At 33.6% G+C, this 26,049-nt stretch overlaps 1 protein-coding gene across 3 annotated transcripts; it reads right to left on the reverse strand.

Annotated features, from left to right (window-relative positions):
• Positions 1–4,888: 4,888 nt before the first annotated feature.
• On the reverse strand, positions 4,889–24,568 carry LOC121235983. Of its 3 annotated transcripts, none has more exons than XM_041132454.1 (9): positions 24,338–24,568; positions 24,152–24,220; positions 24,007–24,036; positions 22,554–22,586; positions 19,526–19,596; positions 18,856–18,937; positions 16,991–17,083; positions 16,724–16,805; positions 4,889–5,248 (listed from the first exon to the last, which is right to left on the reverse strand). In XM_041132454.1, the coding sequence occupies exons 1-8, from the start codon at positions 24,458–24,460 to the stop codon at positions 16,749–16,751; spliced, it is 558 nt and encodes a 185-aa protein (XP_040988388.1). In that variant the 5' UTR covers positions 24,461–24,568; the 3' UTR covers positions 4,889–5,248; positions 16,724–16,748. The 3 variants fall into 3 exon arrangements, with proteins under 3 accessions (XP_040988388.1, XP_040988387.1, XP_040988386.1); XM_041132453.1 differs by lacking the exon at positions 4,889–5,248 and adding an exon at positions 8,561–8,837; XM_041132452.1 differs by lacking the exon at positions 4,889–5,248 and having other exon boundaries at positions 16,602–16,805; positions 24,338–24,567.
• Between the last annotated feature and the right edge of the window lie 1,481 nt (positions 24,569–26,049).

The following is a 26,049-nucleotide window of genomic DNA, read 5'->3' on the forward strand; positions in this document are numbered from 1 at the left end:
GTTTTAAGCAAGGCAAAAAAAGAAAAAAAAAAAAAAAACAGCATTGGAGACGTCCCTTTCAGCCACCGTGCAATGTCAAACTGCTCCACAGTGTGACTCTCAACCAACCACCTAGACCTCACCACCAAAGTCAGCCGTGAACCCACGACGGAAAACAACACCCTCAACCTCACCGAAGGACCTCTATTCTTTCATCTGAAAATAGAGCACGACTCTTCCCTTCACAAGCTGCCTAACCGTGAACCACCCGCCACCACCATAGCAGTCAACATCTCCAAGCATGGTAGCACCACCACAGAACGCACGATGAAAATACCACCACCCTCTCTCTTGATAACCTGCCTCCTCTCTCTCTCATTCATCTCATCTCTCTCACTCTTTGTCTCTCTCTCTCTCTCTCAGTTGCATAGTCACCCACTCGTCGGAGTTGCCACAGCGCCCAGTCACGAGCCGCCGCTAGTTGTTGATCAAGGTAAGCCACTGCCCACTGCCTCTTGAAGTGAGGTCATCTCATCCCTTCAAATGTCTAAAATCCCATACCTAGAAACACATAACAGGTGATGGTGTAGGTAAATTACAAAAATACCCATGCCTATTTAGGATTAATGATTGAGAATATTTTTAGGAAGATTTTAGGAAATATAAACTATTTTTAGTATTTTAGGTTATATATAAAATCACATGTTTAATTAGAAATTTATACAAATTACATGCTGAAAATATAAAGTAGCATGATCATACTCTTACATATATGTACAGTAAATGACATGTCTTTTATAAAAAAAAAAATATTATGCATGTACGCCCTCCATTAGAATCCCCTTTTTACATACCCAAGTCATGACAAAATTATGAAAATCCATGATTTTATGTGAAGATTTATGCATTAAATTATTTATGAAATTTACGATTTTATGAAAAGAGTTATATATTAAAATATTTATAACAAACCATGCATGATTTTATGTGAAAATTTATGCATCAAAATATTTATGAAAAATCTTGATTTTATGTGAGGAGTCATGTATCACGTCATGTTATGAAAGAATGCGATTTCATTTGAAATCTATGATATAATATGAAAAAATATGACAAGTATGTATGTGAATTCTTTTGAAATCTATGATATGACAAGTATGCAAGTATGATTATGATGAAGTATGAATGATAAGATAGTAACGCCTATGTTATGATATGAAAATGGTACGTATGTTATAAGCATATTGCATTGCCAGGTCGTACATACTAGTAGTACACTCAATATGTCTTCCTTATTTATGGATTCCACAACTCTCAGCCACGGGCGGAATTGAAATCTACTTAGATTCGTTAAGCCTAACTCACGGGGGTCAACAGTGGGTATCGACCTATGACAAGTGAAAGATAAGTTTATATTCATGTTATTTACGTATGCATTTATGAGTATATATGCACGTTTTTTAAGAAACCTTATCTTTATTATGTTTACTGTATGATGTGTTGTTTATTGAGTATTCGACTCATTTTTGTATATTTTTAGTTTTTAAACTATCCTAGATGAGGACATTTATGAGGATGAGACTGCATGATAGGACTTGACCTAGGGAGGCGAGACAAAAGCCTATATAGTTTATGTCATGTTCAGTTTATGATTTAAGGTTTAAATAAATTATTTTAATAAGCATATAAGATTTTAGTTTTTTTTAATAAGTGCTTCCGCATACTCTATTTTGAATTTTAAATATTTAATAAAGTTTGTTTTATTTATGAAATCTTTTGCATTTGGCGCGTCATTAAAAGACGTTTTAGTCAAGTTTAGTAGTACACTGACTCTCCAAAAATTCTAAAAATGTCTTTATTGGAGAACATGGTGTTACACTTAATGGTTGGTAAATGACCCAACCTTAATTAGTGACACAACATTTTGTTTAGATCAAAAGGTTGTGTCTTTTGACACTTCCTTAACCATCACCCCCATGGGAACCATCACCATGGAGAGGGTGTCATTCCAAGGGGTACACCATTTGGTGATCACACCCCTTAGAATTACAACTACTTCTTCATTCATTTGTACGAAAAATTTACAAACAATCCATATCACTCCATACACTCCATTTTCACACGTTACATTCCATTTCCCTCACTACATTCCATTTCCTTCAGTACAATAGCATTAATCTCATCTAATCCCTCTTCTATCCATATTTGCTCCCCATCCATTCGTAGAGTCATCTGTTCTAATGCATGTTCTGCTCCCTTCCCTTCACAATAGATGCAATCTACTTGCCAATCTATTCTAGAGGATATGATCTGTTTTAAATTTGCCAATAGTTGCCTTGTCCAATCAGTCGTTCTTTCTTTAATTGCTTGTATCGCATTCTTTGCATCTCCTTCAAACACTACATCTTTAACCTCTAGATCAATACATATTTCTATTGCTTTCCACAAAGCACAACTTTCTTCTAGAAAGGCTGGCCAATAAAGGAAAGACGTGTACATGAAGAAAACAGAATCTGACTCTCCCTCTCTAATTAGTAAAAAATATTAGCATCCTTACCGCCCCTAACCACCATTAATTTCAATGTCACCATCACCAGCCATTAAAAACTAATAGAAAAAACTATTTGTAAATTTATTTATTCACACACCAAACACACTACTAATATGGAAGACTGCCACATAAATTAGCATTAAACTTATTTGTATTTTAACTTTTTCTTATAACTATAATGAATGTCACAGTTAAGTAATGTGTTTAAATAATGGCTTATAAGTAGCAAAACTCAAAATAATAACATCAGTATTATCACTGGCCACCATTAAAACTGAAAAAAAATGAAAGTAAAATGTAGGGCCTTGCAAAAATTCGAAAATCCGACTCTAACTCCACATAGTCGGAGTTGGAGTTACGATAAAACAAAGTAGGAGTCGAAGTGTTTTTTGCATTTAAAGTCGGAGTCAGATTTATTGTCTGATCGACTCCTCTCCGACTCTTACTCTGACATCACCTTTGACTCCGACCTTGACTTTAATAAAAATATGTATTATTTATATATTGATCATATATACTCATATAAAAAGTCTAGAACTTATATAGATAAATTCAAGATTATTAATAGACTAATAATGAAGGTGATAATTATTAAAGAATAATATTAATAGACTAATAATCAATTATATGTACACACTAGTATCACTATTAAGATAGATGAAGCTTGACTAGCTATTATTGAGTCATGTAATATGTATATTATATATTATAAGACTATTAATTTATTTCCTAGATTCCAATATTAACTAGATTCTAACACAATAGTTGGCTTATATTTGAATGGCTGGTTGTGTTTCTTATTTGTAATTTATTCAACAGTGAATGATTGGATGATGGACATGCCATTGGACCATGATGGCTCATGGTTGCACTTACTTGTTAGTTGTTATTTGGGACATTGGGTGTTAGCTTGGGCCTTGGCAAGATGGTTAAACTTCAATTAATATTATAATATCCTTAAAAATTATATGATTATAAATTATTTAATAATTCTCATTTTCAGTGATCATATCAATATGCTCAAAGAATAAAGAGCAACTAATATAAACCAGAAACATGAGGAAGAGTTCTCCAAATTGTTTGAACAACGAGTAATTATATTATAGATTCCATCTTTGAATTATAACCTTGCACTTATGATTATTTACATATTGTATTTCTACTATATTCACCATGTAGGAGGGAGAATGGTCAACTAAAATTAATATGGATAAATAATGTGTTTTGTGTTCACATGACACTTTATAACAAATTCTTATGTGATGTATGTCTCAATGCTTTTAAATCATGCCACCCAAGAAGAAGGAAGTTCACATCCCATCTACACTCGTTCCTAACTTTCCGATTAACTCATCGGTGGAGATTCTAACTCTCCAGAACGAGGTAAAATATTAATAAAAATTCTATCTCAATTAAGGTAAATTATCCATGTTAAATATATTTTAATTGATCATTTCATTCGTTTCTGTCATAAATATGATTTTGTTTAGAGCTAACAATACAATCGTGTCGAGGTTGAAGCACTACTAGATGTGTCACACGGAAAAAATATTGTAAAGTGGGTAAAATTAAGGTTAATATTCCTGATGATCACACCGAAGGTGAAGGAGAACCAGCGGCTTGGCTTGCTTCGCATATGGGTGCTCTTACACAAACTTATGCACCTTTAACTACACCTTCATGGCATAAAGTCTCCAAGATGTCAAAGATCTTATTAGAAAGCGTTATTTGGTAATGTTTAATTTATTATCAAATTTTTTAATGTGTAGTAGGCAAAAGATAGAATATACAAATGACTTGTTCGTTTAATTTTTTAAAGGATGAATTCGAACTAAATTTTGGCCGAAGAGACGAGCATGAAATTGTTGATGAGCTTATTTGTAATACATTCTGCAAATATAAGGCGAGATGTCATGAGCATTACAATAAGTTTGAAAATAAAGACGGGCGTGCCAACATCATTTTCAGGATGTCCGACTTTACGAGTGAGAAAAACTTTGTAACATGTTTGAAGATCCTACATATAAGGTAAATGACTTATTTTATGTTTCATATTTTATAATTTTCTCTTGTTAATATTTATTAATTATTTATAGGAGTAAAATTCTACAAATGAAGCAAATAAATCAAATTTGAAGATTTATCATCATGCAAGCTCAAGATCTTTCTATCATCTCTCTAAGAAACTGGTAATGTTATTTTATATAATAGTTTGCTCAAGTTTGTTGTTTGTCGTATTCTAATAAGTTTATAACTATAAAATATGTATTTTGTAGCAAAAGATACTGATCGCAATCTAACAAAATTATATGATGCAGCACATACTGTTCGTAATGGAGAGTGGACTCATTTTGAAACTCGTAAAAACTATGTAAGCATACAATTATCTATTTTTTTTTTGTAAATACAAATATTTGTTTTAACTAAACATATTTATACATTTGTGACAATATTAATTCATTCTCTTATGTGTAGGTAAAAATGATTACCTTGCGTGTTGAATCTGCATTTTATCAAAGTTCCTTAACAAGTAATGTTGACATTTTTAAAAGATTTCTGGGTCCACGTTCAAGATATTTGAGGGGTTTGGATCATTGCGTCAAACCTTCTAGCTCGTCCTCATCATCCAATAATGCCTCCAACACTTCTAGATCTTTTGAGTAAGTGACGTTTGAGATCGAGCAATTGAGGACAAAATAGCATGAGCTAGAAGCTTAACTGGCATAACAAGCAAACATAGAAATGCACTTGAAACAACAATAAGAGGAGTTCAGAAGAGAGATGCAACTCCAAATATAGATGATGATGCAACAATCTAGGCCTCCTAGCAACTGATTTAATAATTTACCTACTATTTGTATGATGAACAATGTTTTCTTTATTTAGTTTGCACTTATGAGACTACTTTTTATGTTTATTGAAAAAATTCTAATGTATTTTTATGATATTATGATTGTGTATTTAGTTATTTAATGATAAAAAAAATAAAAAATTCCTATAGTTAGAACACCCAAAAACCGTTTGAACATATAGTTAGTCTAACCAGTCGAACAGCTGCACAAAACATTCAAAAGTAATTTGTAATTTCTGTTCGAACATAAATACAATTACTGTTCAAACATAATAAGCATTTGAATGAGCTCTTACGACAGTGAACATTACATATACGTTCGAAAACTATATCGAACCTTCGAACGTCTTACCCTTATAATATGTTCAAATGTATAAGAATTCAATCGACCACTCGACGCACTGCGTTTGAAATAGATGTCTGGTCGAACACTAAATTTAACGGTCGAACGTTTCTATGTAACAATACGTTCGAACGTATTCAGATTCGATCAACCAATGCGTTCAAACATAGATCAATGGTCAAACATAACGAATTAACCATTCAAACGTATCTGGGATGAAATTTAATTGTCCCTAAAAAATCATTATGTTTGAACGCCATCAAAAGATTTTGAAATTCAAATTTTAGTCCCAAAATAGCTTTTGGGACTTGGGATGATTTGTTTTGTCCCAAAAAACTTTTCATGTGATTTATAGTACGGTTATATTTACATGAAAACCATGCACTGTATTTTTATTGAATCAATTGCATGATAAGAAATATGATGTTTATAACTTTAGTATAGTAGGGTACCGATACTATAAAAATTTGGGAAACATTCTATACCAAAAAACCTTGAGAAAGTGTAGACCGACACGATAAAAAATGTATGGGAATGATAACTACATTGAAAGGCACTAAGGTGTAGAACCTATACCGAGAAGTTAATGAGAATGATGACTATATTGAAGGACAATCAGAATTAGGTTCAAATCTCAAATGGAGAGGAATTTATAGGAATGGTAGCTAGACTTGGAAGGTGTAGTTTGCCTTTAAGGAGAATTGTATGGAAGTGATTCATTACTTGGTACAAGATTTACAATTTTACATTCAATACTATGATTGTAATAATTATTTTTATTTTCAATTTTATGCGTGATTAAATAACTGAGGCTCATATGTTATATCTAGTTTAATTAATCCTACTTACCAAGCCGTAGATTTTTCATTCTATACTTTCGCAAGACAAGGAGATTGATATACTAGACGAGATCATCGAGCGAAGAATTACATATGTCGTCAATCATCATCACACTATCAAGCTTGGCTTACATTATCTTTAGTCATTTTTTAAGAGGTTCTTTTCCACTTGACATGATGGAGTGGTCCTTGTTGTTGCGCCTTTCAATGACGTGTTTCAAATCACCAACTATTCAGATAACCTGCAACAAATGAGAAGACGGCACTAGGCACCCAGAGGAGCTCCATGCCTAAGTCAGAGATATGTAGTCTCAATATAAGAGTGCAAGTAATCATAAATTATCTGTTACCTTCAGGTATTATTTATAGAGGTGTTGAGGATGTAGATAACCATTAAATCCAATGGCTCATCATGAATAATTCCTTAATAAGTGGACAAGGAAATCACCATGATCTATCGGCATTATCATATCACGCGGTTTATGCCACGGCCCGGCCGTGAGTCTCCCGGTCTTGGGTCCGAGAGACTCATGGCCCATAGGCCAAATCTGTCCTTTAGTTGTTGGCTTATTGCCATGAGACCTAAACATCCCTTCCAATTACCATGTTGTTGGACTCTCTATAGGATGAATCTTTGCTCGTGGTTGAGGGAAGGTCCATGCCTATTACATACATCGTACTCACCATATCAAGGAAGGCAATCCAAGCATCAAGATTGGAGTGGGGTTTTCAGGTTGAGAAGTGGAGCTTTGGTGATGACTATGGGAAGGGTTTTGACAACACAACACTATCCAGGTTGTGGATAGTGTTGTGATAACATGTGTTGGGAAAATCTCCAACTTAGGTGCAAAAATTTGAAGTTGATGGTTGAAAATTTATATTCATTGTTGATGATGCTGAGGTAGCGATGTGTCAATTTGTGTTTGTAGCTCGCAATCAAGTACAATAGTCAAGGGTGGAAGGGTTTTTTTGTTTTTTGTTTCCTAGTGGTGGACATAGGTTTTGTGGTTTGTTTTGGTTAGTCATGGAGCATATGGGAACCATTGGGAAGACAAGAGAAAGGAAGGGAAAGAGCACAAAAAATCTCACAAACAGCATCAATTGACAGTGAACAAAATCTCAAAGTTACAAAGCAATATCCTATTGCTTCTTCATGTAAATTAGCTATAGCCCAAAGGGAAATACTTTAGCCACAAATGAATTATATAAAAGTAATCTCACAAACTGATGTGACTTGATGTGATTCGTCAGATTGTAAAGTTAGTTTTATTGTAAAGTAGATCTAATAGACCAAATGAATCTACATCAATTTGTGAGATTGCTTTTGTATAATCTCTTTATGGATGTACCACTCCTCTAGTTCAAATTCCCCTTAAAGACCCTCTCTCTCTCTCTCTCTCTCTCTCTCTCTAAATGTGAAGGTGAATTAGCTATATAGTACTTCCTCCCATATAGAGTCCTCATCAGCTTCCAATTCTTTCCTCATTTTTACCACAATCCCTCCTTTGTCATTTTTGGTCCCTCAAATCTTCTTTTCTCAGTCATTTTCCTCAACCATCTCTCCCTATAATTATCATCACCACCACCTCACTACATTGTTATGTTTTGAGGCTAGTTTGGTTACACAAAATCAAATTATCTCATCTCATCTCATATATCATTACAATTTTTCTAAACTCCCACATAAAATATAATAAACAATTCAACTTTTTCAAATCCCAAAACAAAACTAATATTAAAAATTTATATTATACAATAGTTTATTCAACTTTTAATAAAATATCTCATCTCATCTCATCTCATTTGAACTATATAACCAAACAAGGCTTACTGCCATGTGATCGGCCATTATCAAGGATCTCTTATTTTTTATAGTACCACAATACATTTTTTCTAAGCATTCATTTACATCTAAAGACTGAACATATTGATTTAAGAATATCAATTTATTGGAGTTGTTGTAATTTTCAAATTTTTTTTTTTTGGATAAGTTAATATATTTAAAAGGTAGTTTCCCTAAACTTCATGAAATGCCACTACAAAAAACAATGTCATCGAGTTAAACATTAAAAAAAGGCCAATCTGGTCATACACTCCTTGTCATGCTATAGTCGACTTACGTTTAGGATCCGTTGTGATTTGTCCCTACTGTTAGACTTGGAACAATCTACCAAATTTAAATTGTTACTCCAGTAAGCACACAACTTTCATGTAAAGGAAAACAAACAAAAGATCTGCTATCCTTGATACCTCATGGCCCATGCGAAAGAAAAACTATGAAGAATGACGAGAGGAAAAGTTTGTAATTCTCAATTATAAAAGTATACCCAACTATAGATAGAAAAGATTTCCTGACCAAACCTAACTAAACAAAACACCAAAGACATAAGTTAGGTTCAACATGCTAAATATAACCCTTGACCACATGCAAGCAGATCGCAACTAAAAAGTATTATGTCATCATTTTGTATTCTAAATTAAAAACAATACAACCGGAGGTAATAGTCATATTACTTATAAGTAGTCTTTTTACTTGTAAATAGGAAGGACACTACGTTGATTTTTATGTCCATCAACATTAACCTAGCTACGTTTGGATGTTGGGATTATTGAGAAATAAAGAATAAATAGAATCAAAATTTTTGCAATATGGTGACACTCCCGTGAGGGTATTTATCCCACAAGTTGGTGATGAACAAAGGGAATTGAGTACATTCATTTGTGCACCAATGACCCCTATTTATAGGTCATCATGCACCAATTGGCAAAGGGCACATCCATTGGTTAACCAATAGTAACCCAAAGGTCACAACTTTAAGAAGTAATACAACATATTGGCAAAGGGCACAACGATTGGTAAACCATTGGTAATCCAAAGGTCACAACCTTAAGAAGTGACACAACCTTTTAACTAAATCAAAAGGTTGTGTCTATTGACACTTCCTTAAACATCACCCCTCATGGGAACTGTCACCATGTTAGAGGGTATCATTCCAAGGGGTACACCGTTTGGTGATCACACCCCTTAGAATAACATCTCTCAGTTGATCACACAAAACGGTGATGATTCAGTTGAGTATTTTACCTTGGTACCAATATAAGCTTTCAACTACTCAACTCTCATATGTTACTCTTGTAGATCGGTGTTAGAGCATGACAAGCCTCTATGTGCACACATTTTTGTCATTACCTTATCTGACCGCACCATTTACCATAAGTGCTCCCACTGATCACATATTAGGGATGACTTCATTTCACTAAAAAGAAAAATTTAGTAAACGACATCAATTCTCTGTGACTGGATCAATAATCCATATCTCATGATTGGATCAATAGTTCATTCTCCTGTCACAATTGACGACTTTAGCTGAATATATAACACATGTATCGACCTGTACTGAATTTTGGTTAAGTACTTCCTCTAGAAGCTATTCCTGAGATTTTCCCTAATCACCTTATCAACGACTTTGCAAATGATTAACCATTTACTTGGGTAATCAAATCAAATTTCACTAAAACTTTAGCGAATGTCAATGAATTTTCGTTAGGTACTTACTCACCTAAGTCTTTCTTTAATCATCTTATCAGCGACTTTACCATGATCAACCTTTTTCTTGGTTAATCAACCTACACTGAAATTTCGTCAAGTACTCATCCTAAGGCCATTCTTGAGGTTTTTCTTGATCATCTTATCAGTGACTTTACAAATGACCGAAATTTTCATTTGGATATCACCATAACTCTAATTTTCTAGGCGTCCCCAGAATTTGCTGAGTTATACATGTCGACCATGAGACTGCTTCACCTAAATTTCTCTCAATCTCATTCTAGTCATATGTTCTCTGAATTTCTCCAGAGATAAACCTTTGGTTATCAGATCTGTTACCATTTCGGTCGAGGAAATAAAATTAACTTTGACCTCACCTCTTTCCACTATATCTAAAATATAATGATAATGCACATCAATTTGTTTTCTCTTGGAACTCTGTGTTCCACTTTTTATCAAAGAAATAACAGACTGATTATCAAAAAACACATTGATTGATTTTGTGGATGTACCCAAATTCAAGCTTTTAACAAAGCGTTTTATCCACAACGCATTACTCATTGCAGTACTACAAGCAATATACTCTGCTTTCATAGTAGACTTAGCAACACAACCTTGTTTCTTACTTAACCAAGAAACTGTTGTTCCATCAAATAGAAATATATATTCAGTTATAGATTTTCTATCATCTATATCACTTCCAAATCAGCATCCTTATAGCCGATTAATTCTAGATCACTGTTTCCAAAGCACAATTTCAAATTTTTGGTACCTTGTAAATATCTTAACATACGCTTCACTGGTTGCCAATATTTTTTATCTGGATTGGATTGAAATCTACTTACCAATTCTACTGCATGATAAATATCTAGTCTAGTACTTGTCATTGCATATAAGAGGCTTCCCACAGCTTGAGCATAGGGAACTTTAAGCATTTCACGTATTTCCTCCTTATCTTTTGGGCACATACTTTTATTTAAAGTATGAGTTTTGCAAACAGGCGTACTTAAAGATTTACAATTTTTCATACCAAATCTTTTAAGCACTTTTTATAGATATTTTTCTTGATCTAAATACAATAGATTTGAATTTATATCTCTAAAAATTCTTATACCAAGAACATAGGCGGCTTCACCTATGGCTTTCATTTCAAATTTAGATTTCAAGAATTCTTTTGTTTCATGCATCATATCTAGACAATTACCTGCCAGTAATATATCATCAACATACAATGATAATAATGTTAATTTATTATTATTTTTCCATATGTATATACAATGATCTAGTGGACTCATTTCATATCCCATTTCCAAAATAGATTAGTGAAATTTGAAGTACCACTATCTTGAATATTGCTTAAGTCCATACAGTGACTTCCTCAACCTGTAGACTTTCTCTTCATGTCCTTTAATTTGGAATCCTTCTGGTTGAATCATAAAGATGTCATTTTTTAATTCATTATTGAGAAAAACTGTTTTTACATCTAACTGATGTAATTCCAAATTCATCCTAGCAACAATGTATATGATGATCCTTACGGATGTGAACTTCACCACAAGCGAATATGTATCCACAAAGTCTACACCTGGTTGTTGAGTATATCCCTTGGCCATTAACCTTGCTTTGTACATTTCCAAACTACCATCAATTTTAAATTTTCTTCTGAGAACTCATTTACAACCAATATCTTTTTTTATCTTTTGGAAGATCTATTAACTCCCAAACATTATTTTTGTTTATTGATTCTATTTCATCTTTCATGACCTCAAGTCATTTATCTGAATCAATACTATTGGTTGCCCCAGAAAAATTTTCAGAATCATTATCTAAATTTTCCAAACTAGTATTTAGTGCATAATGATCTTGAAATAATATTGATGGTCTTCTGGATCTTTTATTCCCATTGTCTCCAACATCAATACCTGAACATTGATTTTCATCTGACTTTCTTTTATTTTTATTATTCTGAATTTGAATAATATCATAATTTTCGTTATCAGACTTTGTGGAGATTTGTTGATTCTCTAAATCATTTAATAAATCTATCTAATCAACAGTAGTAATAAGGTTCGTATTTTTCAAGAAAACGGCATCCCTACTTTCTATCAATCCTATTTTAAAATGATAAAATCTGTAGTCACTTCTGTTTTCTACATACCCAATAAACCTACATTCTCAGGTTTTACTTTTTAATTTATCCCTTAGTGGCCTTGGGATAAGCATTTGTGCCTTACAACTCCACACTTTGAGCTTACTTAAGTCTGGTTTATCTCCCGTCCATAACTCGTAAGGTGTAAGAGGTTGCGCTTTAGTTTCAACTCTATTCAATATATATATAGTAGCCAATAATGCTTCACCCTAAAAATGTATTGGTAGATCAGCATATGCCATCATCGATCGCACTATATCCAATAGAGTTCTATTTCTCCTTTCCGCAATGACATTCTGTTGAGGTTTATATGGTATAGTATAAATATGTCTTATACCATTCAATTTGCAGAAATTATCTAAAGTTTCAAATTCTCCTCCTCTATCACTATTCAAACTTTTAATGGGTCTACCCAACTAGATTTCTACTTCTAATTTAAATTCTTTAAATTTCTCAATTGCTTCAGATTTATGCTTGAGTAAGTAGATATGCTCATATCTTAAATAATCATCAATGAAAGTAATAAAGTACTCTATTCCTCTATGGGTTTTTGTTTTAAAAGGTCCACAAACATCAGAATATATAATTTCTAGTAAATCCGTAGATTTTCGACTTTTTGAAAAAGATTTACTACTCATTTTTCCTTTGATACATGGTTCACATATATCAAAATTATCTGAGTTTATTTGCAGTATTAATCCACTTTTACACATTTTGATCATTTTATTTTTATTAATATGGCTTAATCTTAAATACCATAAATATGCACAATTTGTAGACACATTCAAATACTCAGAAATAGGTACTTTATTAATATCAACATTTAGTACATACATATTGTGATCTTTCATACCTTTCACTGATACATTGCCCTTACTTATTACAACGGTTCCAGACATAAACTCAACAGTGTAGCCTTTCTAATTTAGTACAGGCACTTATACTAATTTCCTACGAATACTAGGTACATATAAAACATCACTAAGTAAAATAACGGAACCATTCACTTTGAATTTACACGTACCTTGCCCCAAGACATCGCAGTATGCATTGTTGCCCATATACACTCTGTGCTCTCCTGTTTTTTTATCTTCAAGTTTGACAAACATGTCTTTGTTCCTGCATATATGTTTGGTTGCTGCAGAGTCAACCCACCATGAATCTGATGGTAGTTCTACTAGTATTACTTCTGAGACTGTCATCACAATTTCCTCAATTTCTTGTGTTTTTCCTTTATTAGGACATTATGATTTGTAATGCTCATTCTTTCCACACTTAAAACACTTTCCAGAAAATTGTTTATTTTGTTTCATTTTTAACCATTTATTTTTCTTAAACTGTTTTGGTTTTATCTTATTTTGTGTAGAACACCTGTCCTGCACCATCAATAAATTGGATGATTCACTAGGTTTTATCTCATTTCCACTGTGTGTTAAAGAAATAACAATGCGATGCCAAGATGAAGGAAGACTATTTAATATGGTTGTAAGTTGTATTTTATCAGTGAGAGGATGACCGGCATCATGTAATGTTTTTGCAATTAACTCCATTGGAAGTACATGATCACCAATATCATTATTCTCTTTCATACAAGTCCGGTTATACTTATCCAATAATAAATATATATATATGTATCCGACCTTAAACCATACTTTGTTTCAACTGCATCCATAATTTCTTTAGTAGTTTCATAGTCTTCAAATAAAAGAATAATATGATCACTCGTGCAATGCAAAATTAAAGCTTTTGTCCATGCATTGTGTTCTATCCATTTATCTTTATTTGAAACGCTACTCCCACTTTCACTTTCATCATTTTCTATAATTTCTTCACATGGCTCTGGTGTTGTTAATGTATATAAAGTCTTTTCATGGGTTAGAAAAAAAGTTATATACCTTTTCCAGGCCCGAAAATTTTTTCCATTCAATTTTTCTATCCCTAGGGGATCAATACTTTTATTTGGTGTCATGAATAATAAATCTTAAAAATTAATCAACAAGAAGAATATAGAAATAATAAATGTGTACTATTTAAATATAATAGTTCAACTGTGAAAAAATTAAAACTATTACAAACTTAATAGTAATAATAACCATTAAATTTAATCCAAGGTGGTAGCCTAGAAATTCTCCTATTATATTTTAAATAAGGAGAATAATGAAAGTGACGCTCCAATCGAGGATATCCACAACCTTTCCTTGATGTTTTACCTTTTTCAAAGAATTTCTGACAATAATTCGACCAATAGGTGCTTTGTAATATTTTGGCTTGAAATTTGGAGCACAACGGCTTTTGAACGGACCAAATCGGGCTTGAAATGATCTCGAATGGCTCGATTGAACAAATTTGTCACGAACCAGTTCAAGAAACCGAGTAAATCGGTTCAGCCGGTTCAAACCGGGTTCTAGAGAAAACCGGCGGTCGGCGGCTCAGTAAGCAGCTCGGCTCGGAGATCGGCTTGTAGCTCGGCTTGAAGGGGCAAAACGGTGCCGTTTGGAGATGACCATTGTGTCTCTTCAGTCCGAAAACAACATTGTCGTTTTTCTCCTTAGGCTGAACGACAATGTCGTTTAGTCCAGAAGGAATTTGGAATTCCTGATCGTTGGACCAAACGACGTTGTCACTTGGATCTACAGGCTAAATGACACTGTCGTTTAGTCCCTCCCGATTTCAAACTGGATGACCATTGGACGAAACGGTACCGTTTCGTTCTGGGTTGTCTTCAACCTCGCACTGGGACTTTCTAGAAACAATGAATCTCGTGTCTTCACTTTGGTCCAACCAGTTGGTGGCCGGCGACGAGGACTCTGACGTGCTCCCGAGGTCCACGAAGTCCCGCGGCGGTGAGGGGTCTGAAGACCGGCCGAAACAGTGACAGTGTGTGCAAATGGGTTAGATAATTCACTGTTTCATTGTGTAAAATAATGCTAATAATTTTCTTCAAAATAATAAAAACTTACAAGATTTTGAAGATTTTTAGTGTACTCTAGACCCTACACTGTGATCTGAAAAAGTTTCTTTCTCGGATGTTCAAGCAAGCGAAGATAATTATAGTATGCAAGTGTGGTTGCCAAATCAAGCACTTACCTATTTATTGTCTTCACAATGTGCGAAAAAATTCCCTCTGTCATGACCTAGGCTCTTGATACCACTGTTGTGAAATAAAAAATAAATGGAAGCATAATTTTGGCAATATGGTGACCCTCCCGTGAGGGTATTTATCCCACAAGTTGGTGATGAACAAAGGAAATTGAGTGCATTTATTTGTGCACCAATGACTCCTATTTATAAGCTATCATGCACCAGTTGGCAAAAGGCACATCCATTGGTTAATCATTGGTAACCCAAAGGTCACAACCTTAAGAAGTGACACAACCTATTGGCAAAGGACACAACTATTGGTAAACTAATGGTAATCCAAAGATCACAACCTTAAGAAGTGACACAACCTTTTGACTAAATCAAAAGGTTGTCCCTTGACACTTTACTAGTCACACACAACATTTTAACTAAATAAAAAAGGTTGTTTATTGACACTTCCTTAAACATCACCCCTCATGGAAGTCATCATCATGTTAGAAAGTATCATTCCAAAAAGTACACCGTTTGGTAATCACACCCTTAGAATAACAAGGATGAATTGAGTTTAATTTAGTTGTGAATAGTAATATTTTGTAAGTTCCAATAAAATTGTTTAACTTTTTTAGATCGAGATGGATTTAACTTATTAATTTGAAATATATGAAATAGGTTGATATGAGTTTTAACTTTTTTATAAAAAATTAAAAAGATAGTGAGCTTCATCAATGATTAGTTTGTGAGTTGAGTTGAATTCAACAACCAAACACAACCTAAAATACGTGTCCAATCACAAATTGTCACAAATTGAAATTAATTTCTTCAAAAAAATTTCAAAATTCTTTAAAAGGAATAAAAATAAATTTTTATAATAAAAAACCATTTTTATAGTAAAAACCAAAATTAAAAAATGTGGCTAAGATGCCACCCCAAATAATGGCTTCCTTTTGTTTTTTGGCGATTCTTATTATAAAAAAGTATTTTCTAAAAATTACGATTGATAGATGACAACTTGTGATTAGGCCACGTATTTTGGACGAAAAAAAATTATCAGATCTTATTCCTAATAAAACCGCATAGAAACCAATTGCAAGTCGGCCATTGCAGAGGAAGTGTACGACTAAATTTTACCTTAAATAAAATAGCCAAAAGGTAATATAAATATTAACATGGGAGCAATGGGGTAAAACTTCTCCGCTTCTCAATCCCAAACCAACAAAAAAAAAAAAAAAAGGTCTAGTAGCCATAATACCTAGGAGCTGGCTATATAAGATTCTTTACAGATGCTATTACAACTAGCAGCACCCAGTGAAACTCTGATTGTGCAAACAGGACATGCCAAAGGAAAGATAGACGTGCAAGCTAGGGAGGCAGCTATGTCAATACCTGCAAAATGCATCTACCGCACAAATCAAGGATCATGGATGGCATTGCTGTTGCATGCGTAACTTAAACTCCTGCTTCTCAACTGCAAAAAATTAGCAGATTAAAAACCAATTTAATTAATCACCAAACACTTATCAAGACAAATTCCAATCAAGCTTTCTTTTCTTTACTTTTTTTTTTTTTTTTTTTTCCCTGTTGTTTTGGTCTTTCATGGATAGGGGTGGGAGGGCGGGGGAAGAGGTTGAAGTAGAGATATAGATATTGCACCTTCTCTAAGGCATCTGCCATGCCCGAGACATCTTGCATTCCTTCCCTGAGGTGTTCAACACGAGCACGGATGAGGCTGTTCCGTTTCTCAGCCTAGTTAACGAAGTAGGGTAAGTTTCTATGCCACTACTTGATAATATAAACAATGAAAGAACGAAAAGAACAAGGCATTAACTCTCTGACAAGGTATGGTACCCTTTTTTATAAGAACAAAAACAATGAGGCGAACAAAATCAGTTCCACTGAGGTTCATCATACAGCAAAATTAGCTCATGATCTTTAAGGCAAAATCTAATTCATGATAGCCAAAAACAAAAGCCAACTAGGAACTCAACTGACGTTTCTGGTCAGGGAGTATCAATTTAAATATTGACCCATTTTTCAGTTTTCCAAAAGACCCTACAAAATTATACTGTACGGTAACTATTACTAAATGGAAAATCCTTAACCTCCCTTTTAAGCTAAGAGGAAAACTGAAAAAGGCTAAAAACAAAAGAAACAAAAATTACAGCAACGGAAACAAAGACTATAAGGATCAAGCAGTAACAATATTATACATAAAATCTAATCTCTCTCCCCCATTTTTTATACCATTGAAAACCAATTCCAGTGAGCAGAGAAACATTTTGAAATAAAATAATGTCCAAACAGAAACAAGAAAAGTGAGAGCCAATATACCTGGACCGTTAAATGACCCAGCTGCTGACTGGGTCAGAAATCACTAGTCATCAGATCAACCCAAGTTGACTGGTGACATGAATTCGTAATGTTTATTCATAAACTAACTTAAATAACAATTATATGATGTCAAATAATGTATCCATAGTGCATATTTAAACATTTTATTGCTCCGGTGGATGTGTTCTTTATGATATTCTGTCAGAGTACAAACTCCACTGTGGCATCAGTTGCTTTAATGGTCAAAATCAATAAATTTAAAAAGAGAATCCCCAACCTAGCTATTTGTTTTGAGGAACACAAATAATTAATGGTGTCAAGTTTATTGGTAGATATACTAGAGGTGTGCTGTCCACGGGGTGCTCTCCATGATTATCTGATCATGAGTTTTGAGCCTTCTTGGATGTATTCCATTGGATTTTATAGCAGGCCAGGACCCCAAACTGCAATGTAACATGTGATCCATTTTTGCACCCTAGGAGAGTTAGAGGAATAAAAAGGGGGAACAAGGAAAGGATCAATCCTATAGGTGGAAGAAACCTAATTTTAGAGAAAATTTTCCTTCAGATGGGAGCGAAACGGTCTTTCTAATAGCAACTTTCTCTCATTTAACATGGAATGTTTTAATTCTGCAATATGCATGGTCTAGTGGTTTGATGACATGAAACCCCGGATGCCGTGCAAATGCATGTGTATGACTCGGTTAAACCCCAATTTCATGTAACACCCACATCACACGGATCAGGTAATTATCACCTTTCCACCCATTAGACGTGGCCCTTAGAAATTGTTTGCATCCAAGGGTTCGAACCTTAGACTTGAGGAGAGAATACCCCCAAGACCAAGGCTCTTACCCCTAGACTTGGGCAAACCCCTGGGAGTTAGTCTAGTGGTCAATTATATGGATATCATTTGCACATATCAAATTTATGGCCTTAAGCACCATCCTTTCTTGGGCAAGATTTTATACCAAGAGATCTACAGGCTCATCCTGATCTGAAGGGGAACAACAGGAGATGAATAAAAAGGTTTTAAACAAAGTCATTGAGCTAGAGTCTCTTCATCCAATGATGATATACCTGACTCTATCACATCCACAAATAAAGACAAGTGTGCCATGAGTAAAATTCTCTATGATGAATGATAGCCGAAATGGAGAAATGGAGCACTTTTTAAATATTACATACCATGTCCAGCATACCCGTCAAGAATTGGATCTCGTTCTTCTTTTCTATTGAAAGATTTCCAGCAACATCCATTACATTGGTCCTGCATTTGAGTCATTAGTCCCTTGAAATAAGATGATCACCTTGTCAGGCACCCTAAAATTGTAATAAATAAATATTGTAATGCAAATAGATCAAAGAAAAAATTTAATGCCATTCTAACCAGTATAACATATTGCTGATGCATAGTCCTCATCAAATCTTTTGAGGGCATTGTTGTGACTAAACTATAAATTGTATGCCACCAATGACAGAACCTTCTCCTAAAGTTTTAAATAACTTCCGGTCAATGTTTGCAAAGTGGGTCCAAAGTGCCCTAGACAGAATATGATTATGTAGGAATGCTTTGAAAGCTTAGAAGGATTGCTGACTTTCCACAAAGAAGTTTTAGAGTTATTAAAAAGAAGCTTCTTACATGGGTTGTGGTAGCAAATACAACTATCTACAAATATTCACAATTTCTCGAATAAATTTTAACCAATAACAATACTTATATCAATCTAGCTGTTCTTGGCAATATGACCAGCCAAGCAGCCATATATATATATATATATATATATATATATATATTTATAAGTTCCAACCAACCATATATTTGAATGCACATTAATCACAAATTAAAGGTACCTACGGATTCGAAAACAATGGGTCCAGACTCTGTTCTTCAACAAGTTGCTCTATGGAATCTAGAGTGGCTCCCACCTGCATGTAGATGTAAATTTGGCATGACAAAACTAACAGGGATGCAATTAAAAAAAAAAAAAGAAACATGCTAGCAACAACCATATGAGCTTCCATGAAGAGAAATTCAGTTAGTACACCATGATATGTGCCCTAAGGCATATGAAAAATGAAATGATTCTGAAGCGTTGTGCCAATAATATAACATTTCTGGCTGAAAGTCGTATGGTACATCTAAGATGGTAATACCTTCTACATTTGTAGTGTCACCTGAACATTATACACGGCCATCGTCCAAAATTAAGGAGACTTGCAATCCTCTTTATATAGACAGGTAAACTTTTTAGAATGCATGATTAGATGCCGCTTGCTAATCTTCAATTGCAAGTGCAAGATTACTCCTTTCAAATCAATTTTCCTAGAAACATTATGCTCACATTTGGATGTCTTCTGAAAGAGAGGAGAGAGAGAGAGAAGAAAAAACATAAGTTAATATACATGCTTATTTACTTCTCCTCTCCTCATCTTTGTCCTTATCATCAACCACCAACTACACCTATTATTCTCATCTCTTAATAAGAAAGACTATGATTTATAGCTTCCAGATATTAGAAGTGACTCAAACTTTGAAGACTCACATTTATGCCATGAAATTATCTTCACTTACAGTTACACTGTTAATATGTAAAAGAGGAACTGTTTCCTAACGGGTCCCCTCCGCATCCAACCCAATATACTTGTATGTCGGCCAAAATTACAACTTTTATTTATTCTAGGTTTCTATAAATAGTTGTAATATGTGAATGCACGAGGTACTGTCAACATTTACTTCATACATTCTTTTGGGAGAAACAGACATTTGGGGTGTCCACCAAGAGCCTATTGTATACATATTGAGATACCAGATCAGTTCTTGGATTGCATGAGTGAAAATTCACGACAGCCAAGTGAACAATTTCACCCTACCTAAAGCCATGGTAACTGTGCACTTCAGCAAAACATGTATAAAATGTGGAAGTTAAGCAAATATGAGACTGATTTACCACATTAGGCAGAGTAAGGAGAGCATTTATTCCATCAAAATGGCATTAAGGGCTCGTTTGGACACTTAGAATATTCAAAATATCTATGAATAGTAGTGAAATAGTTTGTGTTAAGATTTTTTATTGGGTTTTGGGAAAGGAGAGAGAAAAGTTTGAATAAAAATATTATAAAGTTAAAAAAAAAAATTTGAATATTATTTTTGAATATTATTTTTATTTTGAAATTTGAAAAAGTTGTATTGTTTTTTGTGTTTTGTTTGGAAGTTTGGGAAAGTTGTTATGATTAGGTAATGGTTAGATGAAAAAGTTGAAGATTTGAAATTGAAAAGTGTTTTGTATATGAGTGATGTTTGGGAAAGAAAAATCTGATAATATTTGAGAATAGCTGAGAACACTTGTGTTTCCAAACTAGCCCTAAGACTCTTGATCACATCCAAAAAATGGACAAAAAACCTGCCTTAATTAACTAAAAAAATTAAATAATTATAATTATAACTGCTAACTGGACCTTACACAAACTTAAAAACTCCAAGCAAAAGTATGGCTCTTATATCGAGGGCAGGGGATCTTCCTTGATTTACTTTACTAAGTTGCCACTCTGCCCAGTCACAACCAGGCAAACAACAATGAAGTAAAATATGTAATGAACATCATTGCGATCATAACAACCCATAAATTCTATGTTTTAAAAGTCACCAAGTGCCAAACTCTAAACAACATGGCATTCAAATCATAACTCAATGGTTCAATCACAAACTAGCATGCAGTATAATATATCCTAATTCAATGTTCATTTTTGAGTGCATATCTCAAGTCAAAATGTTACATAATGAGGTTTTGGGTATATAATTTGTCACATAAACAATATAGACTACCTATGCTTTCTAGTTTTTAATTGTTCACGAAGTTGTCATGGTGCTTGCATAATATGGCTCTAAATGGACAAGGCTACTCGACATGCAGCTCGAACTCAACTCGATTAAGATTGGATTTGACTCAATTTGATTATTAAATGGGTTGTTTGCAAACAAAGAATTAGACTCAATTATTAAATGATGCAAGCTCTAAATGAGTATTGTTCGTGAACAAACTCGTATAAAGCTCAACTCGATTCATCAGTTTGACTCGTATATGTTTATACATATATATATATACACACAACTATATATACATTATATTATATATGTATATAGTTCACTACATATACTATATACATATATATCATACAGAAGTTATGATGAATACATATATTATGTATGTATGCTATGTGTATACAATATTAGCTATAACTTACCAAATGCCATACAAGAATATATGCTTACATATAGACATGGTAGTATAATAGTATTTATGCTTACCTATAGTTATCACTTATCACGTGTTATTAGTAGTATCTTATATAAGTAATATGCATATTTAGATTATTAATAATTAATAAGCTCATACTAGGAATATTGCAATTAAAAAAAACCAACATCTCAAGCCGAGTCGAGCTGAGCTCAACTAGAATTCTGGGCTCGACTTATAATAGACCCGAGCCCAAGCCCAAGCCAGTTAACTACTAAACAAGCCGACCTCGGACAGCAGAAGCTCACCCGAGCCCGGCTCAAATACAGCACTATCCATAAACACGAATGGCACAAATGTGGTGCAGTTACCAAATTGGCCCTAAAACGAGTAACCAGAAAGAAATATATGGACTATCTAAATAATGTCAGGTCACAGGACCTGAGATGGTCAAAATGGCCTCCATCAATAATGATTTTTTTTTTCTATTAAATTAAGCAAAACTCATATAGGAGTGATGGAGACAAACCTACTTCATTTCCATGACACATAAGGCACAACTTGTGAAAACTTTATGCAGATGGCTCATAGGGAAATTCAGAAGGGGAAAAAAGGGGATGACATCAGAGATGATAATAAAATCATTACCTGCGTTTCAAGACACAGAGACTCAAACTCATCCTGCAAAACTCAAATGGGTGAGCATCAAAATTCAGGGGTGGAAATAATATTAAAATAGGAAATCACGAGTCACAAAATTAAGAACCTTATGCATTCTGCATAAAGTTTATAAGAGAGGTATTTAGGAAACAGTGATCTAATGCATTACTTAGTATAGTATAAAACAACTACCAGGAAAATCCGTACAAAGAATTATGTTTTAGCTAAATTCATTAAGGAACACAAATGGAATAACAAGAACCAAACATGAGGTTAATTTTAAATCTTGTGCCTATTGCTTTCTTTATTCTTTCATTTAATGCCTGTTGGTGATCCAAGACTGAACACATTCAACAACACATTATCTAATTGATTGGCTGCCAGATGAAATCGTTAAGCGACTGCAGCACAAGTCATTCTTCAGCACATGAGGTTATATCTTCTGGACGACAGGGCAAGACCACCTCCTCCAATGTCAAAGAAACTAGTTAATCTCACTACTCTTTCCCCTATACCTAGCTAGAAGGGATAGAATATCTGGAGAAGGGTAAGTACTCTTTGGTACCGCATCCAACAAGCAACTGTATTTACTTGCAGCTGTTTCATATGACCCATGTGAAGGATTCAAGTTAGGCTATGAAGCCAAAAATCCAAGCACATACACGGAGCGACTTTATTAGTATTCGTGTGATGGAGACATGTTATATATGTGTCTGGGTTTAATTGGGTTAAAGACATATTGCATTTGCATGGTCTCCGGGATTTTTCGTCATAGAAAATTAGTGCGACTCCAAGATACTGATATCAGTCAATGGCCGAATTATATATATAAGAAAAAAATAGTTAAACAGCTTTGGCACATTAGTAGGCCAACGAAAGAACACATTTACCGATTGTTGGATTGATGCCTAAATCACCAATGCCAAAATTCTTCAGAACTCAAATCTTGTTTATTTTAATCAATGCCCATTGCCTAGAAACCCTAGCAACTCAAAAAGAATCTCATTGTCCTTCACCCAATATTAAAATATCATTTTAAACCTGGAACTCACGATCAAATGTGAAAGAAAAAAGTACACAGAGCCTTCATTAGCGTTCCTTATCTGAGTTTGAAAGATCACTAGGTCTTTAAGAATTTATACGAACTCAGCAATGCATAAAAGCAAACAATTTGACAAATGGCTTTAGTGGCCTACGCGTTCCTTAACTGAGCTTGAAAGATCACTTGGTCTTTAAGTATCAACACAAACTCAGCCACGCACAAAAGCAAACAATTTGACAAATGGCTTTAGTGGCTACGTAGGCATACATCTTCTGAAGAATGCACTGCTATATATCATCACTATTCAATATGTTTACCAAAAGCCAAAAAATAAAAAAAAAATAAATTAGGTAGGATTCAAGAAGAAAAAGGGTACTCTGATTACTATGGAAGTGTTACCTCAATATTTTCATGTAAGGAAGTAACGACCTGAAAAATGTTTTGATGCAACAACAACAAAAACCACGGCAAAGAGAAAATTGTTAGTTTTACGACAAGAAGGGTAAGCCCTAATCGATTGCATCGAAGTATGTAAATAGAATACCTGAATGAATAGGCGGTGGAGAAGTTGTTGCTCCGCAGCAGTAAACCTTGGGAATGCGTTGCAGAATTCCTAACAGTTCGATCAAAAACAAATGAGCATAAGCAAAATTAATTAATCTTTTTTCGAAGCAAGGAAAAAATGTGGAAAATAGAAAATTAAAATGTGAAATGAGTTGAATATAGTTACTTGGTTGGAACAGGCAGTGAGAAGAGAGCGAAGGGCGAGCTTAAACGATTTCTTCAAATCCGAATGCCTCGTTCCCATCGGAAGAGTAGAGGATGGACCTTCTACTTCACCGCTTTTCTCCATTTTTGTTACATTACCCACGGAGCGCGCGCGAGAGGGAGATCAAAAGCAAAGGGAAACTCACTCAAAAATTCAAAATGAGGTGCGCGAGTTGCTAATATAACACGGCACGAAGAATTGTGATTCCGATCTGCTTTATAATAAAAAGGCAGTTTAAAAAAAAAAAAAAAAAAAAAAAGGCAGTTACAGACTAACAACTCATTAATAATTGATAAATAATATTTTTGATTATATTTAAATGTATCAAATAAAAAATAATATTATTATTATTATTTTATTACGTAGTTGTATGCTACTCATACCTAACATGTCACGTTAACACCAAATCATTTTAATTTATAAATTTATTTTTATAAAATTTCGTTACGATTGTCACAGTTATCACGCATGAACTATTTTTCTTATTGAGTAATGTTAGAAGTTGTATAAGCGTCCACTCTTTTTTAAAAAAAAAAGAGTAAGATTTTATTAATTTTAATTAAAAAGTAAGATTAAAAAGTAATGCAAGCTCATACTTTTTATGATATAAGCGTTATACCATATCTTACTTTTTATGATATAATTAATTAAAAAGTAAGATTTTATTAATTTTAATTTTAAAAAATCTCTTTACGAAGAGCAACTATTAAAGATGGTTAATAGTATTCTATGAGCAATGCAAGCTCACTTACTCTTTCCTTAGACTTGGGTGTGTAGAATCGGCCAGATTTTTTTTCCAAATTCGTTCTGAATAGGGATGTGCAACTGGATTTAGATCTGGATATCCGGTTATCCACCCGGATTAATCTAAAAATAATCTGGGCGGATAACTAGATTTTTTCTCCTTTTTTAACTATAAATCCGGATATCTAGATTGTAATCGGATTTATTAATACTTTAAAAAAATTTGTTAAAAATTTAAAAAATATTTTTATAGCACTTTTTTTTTAAAAAAAAAAAATATGATATCATGTTTAAATTGCTCATATTTTTTTAAAAAAAATAATTTAAACACTTTTTAAAAGTTTTTTTAAAAAAATAAAATAAATAACAATACAAAATAAATAATATTGTTATTACATCACAATGCAAAATATTAATTTGCAAAAAACAAAATAAATAATAATACATCATAACTAATTAGACTAATACAATACTACTACTCTTCACATCATAACTAATTGTCTAATTGGAAGGAAGAATTTTTTTTAAAAAAGGAGATCTGAATACGAATATCTGGATCATAAAACCATATCCTAGTTTTTTTCAAACACCGGATAATCGCCCAGATACACACAAATTTCATGTTTCAGATCTAGGGGTGTAGAAGGGGTCCGGTCCGAAACCCGAAATTGAAACACGCCCCACCATCCACTGTCCATCTTGAAAACCTAGGTAAAAGTGCCACTAAAAGACCGTTAGAGCATTGGTAATGAACTAGTCAAATGCTAATGCAAGTCCAAACTTTAGCTAGACGTGAGAAAATGCCTCCACATTGGACTAGCCAATAGTCCAAAACTTAAAACTTGAGCTACAATAAATCTTAAATCCTCTCCAAACATGGCTAGCTACTATGCAAGTCCAAACTTTAGTTAGATGTGAGAAAACGCCTC

Source organism: Juglans microcarpa x Juglans regia, chromosome 6D (assembly GCF_004785595.1).
Source record: "Juglans microcarpa x Juglans regia isolate MS1-56 chromosome 6D, Jm3101_v1.0, whole genome shotgun sequence".
Taxonomy (NCBI): domain Eukaryota; kingdom Viridiplantae; phylum Streptophyta; class Magnoliopsida; order Fagales; family Juglandaceae; genus Juglans; species Juglans microcarpa x Juglans regia.

Bases quoted from the DNA above. Each gene is read 5' to 3' on its own strand.
- LOC121235983 (XM_041132454.1), bottom strand. From the start codon at position 24,460: ATGGAGAAAAGCGGTGAAGTAGAAGGTCCATCCTCTACTCTTCCGATG. The intron at 24,037-24,151 runs GTATTCTATTTA...AACATTTTTCAG, and splicing joins TCCACCGCCTATTCATTCAG to GTCGTTACTTCCTTACATGA. The intron at 19,597-22,553 runs GTAATGATTTTA...ATCTACATGCAG, and splicing joins CTCTGTGTCTTGAAACGCAG to GTGGGAGCCACTCTAGATTC.